At 40.1% G+C, this 10191-nt stretch overlaps 1 protein-coding gene across 7 annotated transcripts in view; it reads right to left on the bottom strand.

Annotated features, from left to right (window-relative positions):
• The window catches only part of grm3 (glutamate receptor, metabotropic 3), a 39942-nt gene that overhangs the window by 25548 nt on the left and 4203 nt on the right, over positions 1–10191 (bottom strand). For 2 of the 7 annotated variants that reach the window (XM_034879132.1, XM_034879126.1), the window contains exons 2-3: positions 9698–9766; positions 157–714 (exon numbers count right to left, since the gene is read on the bottom strand). In XM_034879132.1, coding sequence (XP_034735023.1) covers positions 157–474 — 318 coding nt within the window. In that variant the 5' untranslated portion in view covers positions 475–714; positions 9698–9766. Of the gene's footprint in view, positions 1–156; positions 715–4006; positions 4051–9697; positions 9767–10191 lie in introns of those variants that run through there. The other 5 variants (XM_034879127.1, XM_034879129.1, XM_034879131.1 and 2 more) reach the window with 5 other exon arrangements.

The following is a 10191-nucleotide window of genomic DNA, read 5'->3' as shown; positions in this document are numbered from 1 at the left end:
CACACACACACACACACACACGTGAAAAGTGTTTTAAGTGGATGGCAGGCAGATGAGAAAAGTATTCCTTTGACAGAAAAGTGTATTTAAATACTGTCCGGAATCATCTTCCAATAAGAAACATGCTGTTTATGTACAGTGACCACGCTAACCCACCTGCTCCAGCGCATAGGTATCTCTGGAGCAGGTGTCCAGGATGTGGACCCCAAGAGACACCCCAGGCAACAAAGTGTCGTCCATATTGATTCTGTCAATGGCAAACAGCATGGCCTCCAACCTCTGGATCCCTCTGTCCTCATTTACACGCCCACACTCCTCCATTCCAGCACCTTTCTCATGCACTGGGAACAGGCCGCCAAGCACTAGATCTCCCTCGATGCGGATCTCCCGGCGGGACTGAGGAGGGTCTCCGACAGAGAGCAAGACGCCCCGACACATCATGACCAAGATTAGAATAGGAATGCAGGCCACCATGTTGGGTTCAAGCAGGTCTAGGATTGTCAAAATGTGAGGAGAGGCTTTGCAGAGAGTGAGACAGAGGGAGATGGGGGGCTGAGGGTGAAGGTGAGGGGTAAGGGGTGAAGGGTGGTGCACGGTGGGGTTGAATCAGGCAGTGGGTGTGGATGCTTGGGTCGGTTTGTGGCCGATGACACGGTCAGGGAGCGCTGAACTGGACCACACATGGAGGGGCACACCATCTGGACATCAGTCCTGCTTGGAGAGGAGAGGAGATATATCTCAAGTCAATCCATGCACCACAGGACAAATCACAGAGCTGTCAGAAGCTGCGCGATGAAATGCTTTTCTAAGTGTTACTATAAAGTATAAAAACAACAAAGTAGACCTTTAGTGAAGTTTGGGGACATTGTTAACGAGGGCTCAAAGTTGTTTCCGCTTTACAGCCAAAGCCTGGCTGTGACTAAAAGGGATATAGAATTGGAGATTGTACCCCACTGTTCTCCAACCCCTCCTTCCTCCCTTACATCCCCCAGCAAACTTTCTGCATGTAAGTGTGTGTCTGTGTGTGTGTATGCCTCTGGTTGTATCAGGATAAGCCAGCTTAGATGGCTAGTTGATACATGAGCCCGGCCTTCTCATGCCACAGATCAGAAAAGCTTCTTTAATTTGATCTCGGTTCCAACAATTCTCTGCTCATCCATGAGTTTATACCCCTAAGTATATGTATATGTGTGTGTGTGCATCCACACTCGCTCACTCACACACACACACACACACTCATACAAACACACACACACACACACACATTTCCCAGTCCTCAGGAGAGATAAGACAGAAGCTGGTGTTGACTATGGAAATCAATCTAGACCAAGGAGCAAGCATGTAGTGAAATTGCTGTTGATTGCTTGCATCTCCGACCTAAACCTTGGGTTTTGTGTGTGTGTGTGTGTGTGTGTGTAAAAGAAAGAAAGGGAGGGAGAGAGGAGAGAGAGAGAGAGAGTTTATGCTTCCCCTCTTTAGTGGGCAGGTAGGAGGATAAAAGCTTCTCTTAGATGCAGGCAGCTCAGATTTTTCTGCAGGCAGCTGCCATACCTTTACCACTCTGCTGTGTAATATGACACACACGTACAGACAAACACACAAACCCAGACAAACACCCACCCACACATGCATACTCACACACATGCACACACTTACACACCTCTGCTTCTCTGAGGGGTTGACCTAAAAGCAGACTATTTCTATGCCTTAGCTACTTCTCTATCAACCAACATCTGAATTACTGTGTGTTCAGGGAACATGTCGGAGAGACAGAATCAAGATATATGATGAATATTTGTTAAAATTATTATATCAGAAGGGATTGGAGTGCTACTACACCATTTAAACCACAAATGAAAATTTGTATTAAAATTATCTTTTAAAATCATGATATATATGCTTTAAAAAGTTGTTTCCTGTCAAACTTCCACTGGATACTGTCTGACATATAATTAATAAATATATAATTCAACTAAATGCCTGTTGTTTTTGCAAAAGAAATTGAAGCTGTCTTTACAAGATGTATACAGCATCCCTTCTCCAAGCTGTCACACAGGCTAGATGTGTGTGTGTGTCGGTTGTATGTGTGTTTGTGTGTTGAGAAAAAAAACCAACTCATTTCCAGTATTCCATTGAAATTGCTGTTCCTCGAAATAAACTGTTCAAACAAACTTACGTCATTATTAGAGACCACTTTTTAAACTAACACAAAGGGGAACTTTGTAATTAGCTCAGTTTTGAGGACATCGCTGCAACAAGGCTGCAAATGTGTGTGTGTGTGTGCGTGCGTGTGTTTGTTTTAAGTGTGTGCAAGTGCTTACACATTGATGTGTGTGTGTTGTGGCATATAACATTGTAGCTGAGATTCTAACAACTGTTTCACTTGATGCCTTACTATGACAGTATGCTTTAATGTAATTGGAAGCTCTTGAAGTCAATTTGCCAGAAAGGTGCCAAATAATTTCTCCCAGCATTTTAAACCGATGTTATGCTGTCCTCTGAAATTCAATGTTTGCTTCATTATAACCTTTTGGAAATTGCCCCAACCCAGCTTCCTGTCTCAAGAGCAACTGTGCAAGCAAAGCGCACATTGTGAATAAGAAATTGTTTCACATCTTGTCCCTTCTTCCTTTATTATCAAAAATATTGCCAAGCCAAGCAGGCGAAAGTGCAGGATAGAATATACTGCAGGCATTTTCAGGGATCATAGCATTTTGCATTCTTGAGCCCCTTTACTAGAAAGCAAGTACACTGTGTGTAGATGTGTGCAGATTCATGAATGCATTTATTTTGCCACTAGTTACAGATAATGTTTGTTGATTGAACATAAGTTTTTTGTATTTTCAGGAAATATCATTGTCTGGAAATTCAGTCTTCAAGATAAAAAATACATATTTTTCCTAGTGACCCATTTTTTCAGTATAATCCACGGACCTGGTTTTGAGAAGTTTTCATTTGTATTTTCTTTCTACCGAACTACACCCGCCAACTGCATCACTGTGCAAAAAGAAAGTGTACATGTGGCATTAATATTTACATCAAGCGCTGTCACGAGTATGAGCTTCTCGTCCATATATTTTCCTTTGTTTCACATATCTCGTGATACGGTTGGCGAGTGTTGTCAAAATAAATTAGTTCCTACGTGAAACTACTCACCAGGTCTGTGGATTATCTTGAGAAGCTGGGTCAAGATTTCTGAAAATTCATTGCTTTTGAGTTTTTCAAATGCATTTTTTTTTTGCGCTTTGATCACCACAAGCCGAGTGCCACCTAGTTCAATTATATTGGAGAGAAGGCAGACATCTCTGTCGCCTATGTATCCAACACAAGGCACCTCACACAACAACAATCTAAATTGATAAATAGCCTTACAGGTAAATGGTACTTCTTTTTGATATTGCGTTGAACTGTCCCTTTAATATTCAGAACGGTGATAAGAGGTGACTTTTTAAAAACAGCATCCTGCAAGCTGTACATTCTAGAAATGAAACACAGAAGACAGACATGAGACAGCCATGGACACTACAAAATGATAATGTGGAATTGGAATAGCTCTTGCATTTAAATTTTGTTTTTGTTTGGGGCCAACTCTCAAACCTCAAATGTCAGAGCTTCCTACCTTGAAGACAACTGGAAAATGTTCCACCATAGTGGTGAACAGCTCGTTTTTTGTACTGCCTTTATTGTCAATTTACATCACAACACTGTATGTCCCATCCTGTTGCAGTGTGTCCAGTGTTTGCTTGAACTTCAGGTTCTAGTATTGACAGCTTTAATTACCTTAGGCCGGGCTAGCTGTTTCCACTTGTTTCCATGCTAAACAGCCGCTGGTGGTAGCTTTACATTAAATGGACAGATATGAGAGTGGCATTGATCTTTTCCAACTCTTGGCATGACAGCAAATACGCATATTTCCAGAAAAGCTATTCCTTCCCAGTTAATGTATTGATGAAGACCCTATTTACATGCATATATACATTCCTAATATAGGCATTAAATGTCTTACCTGAATAAAGTTTAAGAACAAATTGCAGCTGGCGCATGCCAACAGCCAGAAAACAAGCTGACTGTCAATGAAAGAGGAGGAGATAGGATCAGATAAAGTAGGATGCTGACTGCTGACCCTTCTGCCTGGGAGCTATGATGCAGAGTAACATCTGACAGACATCCCCATTTCACCTATGACCTTGTTCAAATCTAAAGTCAGTGAGTAGGCTGCATACGCACTGTTTTTATCCCTTTTCCTCCATGGCATCGCCCCTGCGTCCTTTCCTCCTCTCTTCCTCTCCCACCCTCTTCTTGCTGGTGCTCCACTCCCCTCTCCCCATTTATTTCCACCTCCCTTGCACCCTCCACAGCTCTCGCCCTCCCTCTAACAGGCAGGGCTGCTGTGGATGACACGTATCCAGCTGAGAGCAGCCATGCAGGGTCGATGGACCGCAGTACTTTGAGGAGAGATAGCTCCACAACCCAGCCCTCCGTGTGTGTGTTTTCTTTCCTTCCTTACTCCTATGTGAGTGTGGGCGTGTTCATGTGTGTGTGTGTACTTGTTTATCTGTCTGTTGTGCACCTAACAGAACCCACAGCTACCCCAATGGTGTATGGGTTATCACAGGGGTGTGAGTTTTTTCTTTCATTTGTTTTTGTTAATTTTTGAGAAAGAGAGGTGGGAGGTGGGGTATCAGAAGTTTTTTTTTATTGCAGAACACCAGACCCTTTCTTAGACCAGCACATTTCAACAGTGTGTTAGTGCATTCCTCCCCAATTACTTTGTCTTTCACTCTCTTTCCATCTCTTTCTCTTCCTTTCTCTATATCTCCCACTTTGATGCCAAATAAGTACAGTACAACTCTTAAGTGCTGGTGGAATGTGAAGTGAAGGCACATGAATTGTGGGAGAAAGCATGTGTAGTCCTTGTACTTTTATTTTGACCCTCGCATGACAATTACTTGCGTGTATGTAGGCATGGTGTCCCAGACTTCTGACAGTCTAACGGGTGCAATGGGCTGTGACCATTAATTATTTACAAAACGCGTTTTAGGCAGGAAAGACTGATGATCCATAAATAGGGCAGAATAATATCACAAAACACAACAGCCAAACATCCAGCGAGACATGATGCACATCCCTCAATCCTTTAAAAGCACACCAATCCACATGGTTTAAAAAAAAAAGGTTCTGTCCAATTAGTGAAAAAAGACTTAAGAAAAATTGAATAAAATACATGTATATCTGTGTAGTTTGACAGTGGCTAACTTGGGTTTGATTGCCAATTATCAATCAAAATCAATAATCTTATTGACGTTCTGTTCACGCTGTCAGATAGCAACCAACCTTTCCTGGATTGATTTTGCAGTCAATTTCGTGACCTGCGTTAAGTTCATAGGGCAAATGCCGTATCATGTTAGAAACCTGGACAGTTGAAATTGAAAAGAGTTAACCACACAATCATTGATCTTTGCTTTACAAAAGAACTGCACATGCAAAGCTCAAGGTTTTGTAGCGTGCAAGCCACATGCTGTAATAAATAAAGATATATGATGAAAATTGGATTAACCCATAAAAGAAGTAGTGTGCTTCAGGGGCACACAGACTAACTGTGCTCTTATGTGTATTGAGTACTCTAAAGGGATTCTCCACTAAAAGAGCTTTTAACCTTTGAGCACCACACAAAGTCTGCGGCGGGAGTGCTCTACATTGTGGACTTGTTTTTTTAGACAGAGTGAGACCTCCAAAAATGTTTTTGGAACATGTTAACTATTCATTAATTGTTGCAATTGACAGACAATTGATCAATTCTTCTGATTCAATTTTAATTTCATGGTTCATTTAAATTCATGTCAAGAAAAACAAGCAACTGAGCTTTGGGATTTAATTTTATCAACCACAATTTAAAAATAATTCAGATATCAATGCACAGTATTATACTGTAAATAAAAAATAAATCTTATATGTAGCCCTACATGTATCTGTTGTAGCTTTACTATTGAATTTCCGTCAGTTGTCAGACCATCAGGACTAAGCTCAGAGAAGGCGACAGAGCCTTCTCAGCTGCTGCACCCACCCTCTGGAACGCCATCCCCGACCACATCAAACAGTCAAGCACCCATTCATCATTCAAACAGGCCCTGAAATCTCACCTCTTCAAACATGCTTTTTCCTCCTGACAGACATTCCTAGTTTTTCCCTAATTTTCATAGCCCATCTCTTCTGCTTTGCCTATGCCTGTCCACCTATGTGTTTTCTTTTTCTCTTTTTATCTGTCAAGTTACCTTGTCTACATACCCTGTCTGTTTAGTCTGTTTTGTTTTGTCTGCAAGGAACCAAAACTGTAAAGCGTCTTTGAGTGTCGAGAAAAGCGCTACAAAAAAATAAGTGTATTATTATTATTATTTCTATTATTATTGTCTTCACTGTCTCAACAGTGTGTTTTCCCTAAGTGTTGGTGATCCACAGCTCATCCAACATGGCCTGATTAAAAATAGGCGCTCTGCCTAAAAACATACCAGGATGGAAATTGTGTGCAGGCATTCATCAGATCCGCATTCAATCTCTGTAGAGGGTGGTGGGCCTATCAGAAGGAGAATTACCTCTATGTGGGTGACACCTATCAACTTAACTGTCATGTAATGACCCTGGGAGTCATCATGGAGCATTACTCAACGTCTTCATGTCACAGGTGCTGCTGCATCCTACTTAATTCATGGTCACACCCCACCAGTCTGCTGTCACTGCAGTCTATCCATTAGGTGTACAGAGCATAACAATGGACAGGCTAAGAATAATAGAGAGCATTGACCACAGTGTATCTAAGACACTTTGAAAAATAGATGTAAATGGTTTGGACAGAGACACAAAACTCTTAAGTAAAAATAATAATGGTTGATTCAAGTTAGGTGGTGATGTGTAAAAAGCAATTACTGCAGTCATCCCTCACTAATAATCTGAATTTAAGTGATGTACTAACTTTTTGATTTGCTCTTCCACATTAGTGATGATTTGTTCTCATCATAATTGGGAGAATTGTTCTCACTGCAGCTCAACCTATTGTAGTGTCACACAGACCCTAGTATTTCATCTGTCAGAGTGACAAAACCATGTTGTGTGGAATAGGACATACATATTTGTTAAGATACAAATAGTTGTGATACAGTATATAAATAAATGTCTGTCAGTGCTGAATTATGAAACTTAACAAAATTTATGTTTGACAAACTTCTTTAGTTTAATTATTTGTTTATGGTTTGCAGAAACCTAACTTGTGGGAAAATTGCAGCAGTATTTTATATTATGTTAATGCAGTGTACATGCATTTATAGTAAACTGATAATTTGTTAAATGACTGATCATTATTTGCCATGCTAAATCCCAAGATTGTCTAAATGTGAGAGATAATGAAAAAATAATAAAAAGTCCACAATAGTAATAATTATTTTTTGCTGAATGCTGTATTCACTGTAGCATACCCTATAGTCTTATTGATTATTTCACTGTGACATTCACAGCTGAAATGTTTTCCAGGTGTGTGGCAAATGCCCATATAGCAGTGAGCAAGACAAAGCTGTGTGGTTGGATTTAGAGGGTTAAACAGCGCGCTAGGAATGAATAGTCACTATACCTGATGCAATAGGGGAGAAGGATTGACAAGGTTATTGTGCCCGTAGTGTAATCATAAGCTGAGGGAAAGGTTGTTGCAAGATTGCTGGAAGACACTGTGTGCCAGTTAACTTAGGAAATTCATGGGAACTACATCTTTTTTTCTTTTCTAAATATCTTTTTTTGTTTATGTATAACACATGTTTTACTTTTTTCTTCTTTTGATTAAAGCCATATGTGGTTTGCACACATGATTTTTTTTTGAATGTGAACCGGAAGGCTTTATTTATATTGGATATGATTGTGCTTTCATGTAATCCCTTGAGTGGTGGGCCCTTTCAATAGTAATCACACAAAAATAAACAGTTTAATTCATTAACTCATGCAACACTTCTTTGGTATAAATTGCAATAGATGAAATCATTTAACATACTGACCTAAGGATGTACAACTCCACATTACAGTATTGATATGTGCATTATTCACTTTTTTAGTGAAATGAGAGCTGTAACTGAACATGCTAACCTCTCATTTGTTTGGGGTAATATACACTCACATAAGTGAAAATAATCAACACCACCCAATAAAATATAACTTGCACTCACATGCATAAAGATTGCATTGTTTTTTTATTTGTTCAGATTGCTCATTCTAAAAATTGACCCAATTGTGCATCTTTGCCAGGATTTTATCATGCTGAGCTGACAAAATTTTGAATAATTAGATATTTCAACTGTTCCACTGAGTCAAATATACAGGAGTCATCAAATGTATAGAATGACATAGTATAATATAAACAATCATTAAAAGTTTCTTAAAGTCTTGCTGCTGAGTTACCTGCACTTATGAATGGCACTTTGTATAGTAGCCGCTGCATGACCAGTAGACCACCTTTGACCATCTCACGCACAGACTCATGCACGCACGCACGAACGCACAGACGCACGCACGCATGCACTGCTTCCCTCCTCAAGCTCATCATTTATTAAAGAGTCTGATCTTTCTCTGAGACACACCATCACAGCTGTACATCCCACTGCCCTTTCACTAGCTCATGCCATGACTGTGTGTGTGTGTGTGTGTGTGTGTGTGTGTGCGTGTGCGTGTGCGTGTGCGTGTGCGTGTGCGTGTGCGTGTGCGTGTGTGTGTGTGTGTGTGTGTGTGTGTGTGTTTTTAAGTCTGTGTGTGTAAGTCTGTGCATGTGTCTGTGCGTGTGTGCGGCTCAGTGTGTGTTGTGACTGTTGTTGCTGATGAGAGGTGAGCTGTGGGAAGCAGCAGTGCTTTCTAGATTCTTTGTAGTTTCCTCACCAGCGCAAAACCGTTTGAGAAATGTATGGAGTTAAGAAATTGTAGTGAAAAAAATTTCAGCAAGCCTTGAGGAACAGGACAAAGGACCTAGGTAATTTATGGTATTCATTTGATTATTTTCATGAATCTTAATCTGAAACTAGTTAGTTATATTTCAGAATTGTGATTACTGTGACAAAAACATTTGCACCACTCGCAGCAGCATCGTAGCTTTATCTGCCCATTGTGCCATGGTTATCATAGAGATCTTTTGCATGATAACTTCAACAGGCCAAATATACATTTTGCCGGCAATTTCCACTTTATGTAACAATATCAATAGTTCATATTATATAATATGGCCTTAGCAAAAAATACTTGCCCCAAATCTATTTTGCAGAAATACTTAATAATAATAATTTTCATTCAGGTTATATTTCAATCCTGTTCTGTCTGAACTTTCTTAAACTTTTTTTACACACATGTAAGTATGTCACAATAACAAGAACAACACATTTAGTGTCATATCTCCTCTTTTCCCCCTTTTTCTTCAATCCCTCAAAAGCGGCAAGCAACTTGGGTCACTGTTGCAAAACAATACATCCCTTTATGTAATTTTCCACTTAATGTCCTACATCCCATTAAGTATGTCAGGAATAGTTTCAAAAGAATTTTGCAGAGATGTTAATTTGTGGAAAAAATCTACAAAAGAACTATGCTGTAAGACCCGTGTTAAATATTGTTTGTTATGGTGGCAAGTGAGCCCTTTAACCTTGTTGGTGAGTGAACCAGACACTGATTTTGAGTTACCTACCTGTTTATTTAGTGTATTAGACTCCTCTTGGCTCTACAGAGACTAGATCCCATGTTTCCGTCCCCTGGTCTTCAGCGTTGGTGAACCCATGAAACCAGAAAAAAGAAAGAATAAAGAGAAAGAGCACAATTTATCATTTATTTTTATTTTTCAGTATGACTATTTTGATGTTGCTGTCCATGGTGCTGAATCCTTCTTAAAGGAACATATCTGACAATTTTTTTTAAAATTCAGTAAATATCTCCTCATGGTCACCTAGCTGTCCATTTTCTGTGTGTGCTGAAAAAAATTTGGTTATAATACGCAGACCTGGCTGTGTACGTGGGAAAAAAAAACAGAAAAGAGTGCACAAGCCACAAAACACTATTCCAGCCAATCGGCAACAGGCAGCAACAGTTGATGGGAGGGGCAGGAGAGGGGAGGTAGCTTTTGAATGTGCCAGCCAGTAAACATCTGCCCGTGAATCTGGGGGGTATGGAACTTATGAAGGGGGG

The sequence above is a fragment of the Etheostoma cragini genome, chromosome 8 (assembly GCF_013103735.1).
Source record: "Etheostoma cragini isolate CJK2018 chromosome 8, CSU_Ecrag_1.0, whole genome shotgun sequence".
Classification (NCBI taxonomy): domain Eukaryota; kingdom Metazoa; phylum Chordata; class Actinopteri; order Perciformes; family Percidae; genus Etheostoma; species Etheostoma cragini.
Note: the sequence above shows the minus strand (reverse complement) of the source record. Positions and strands in the feature narration are given on the sequence as shown.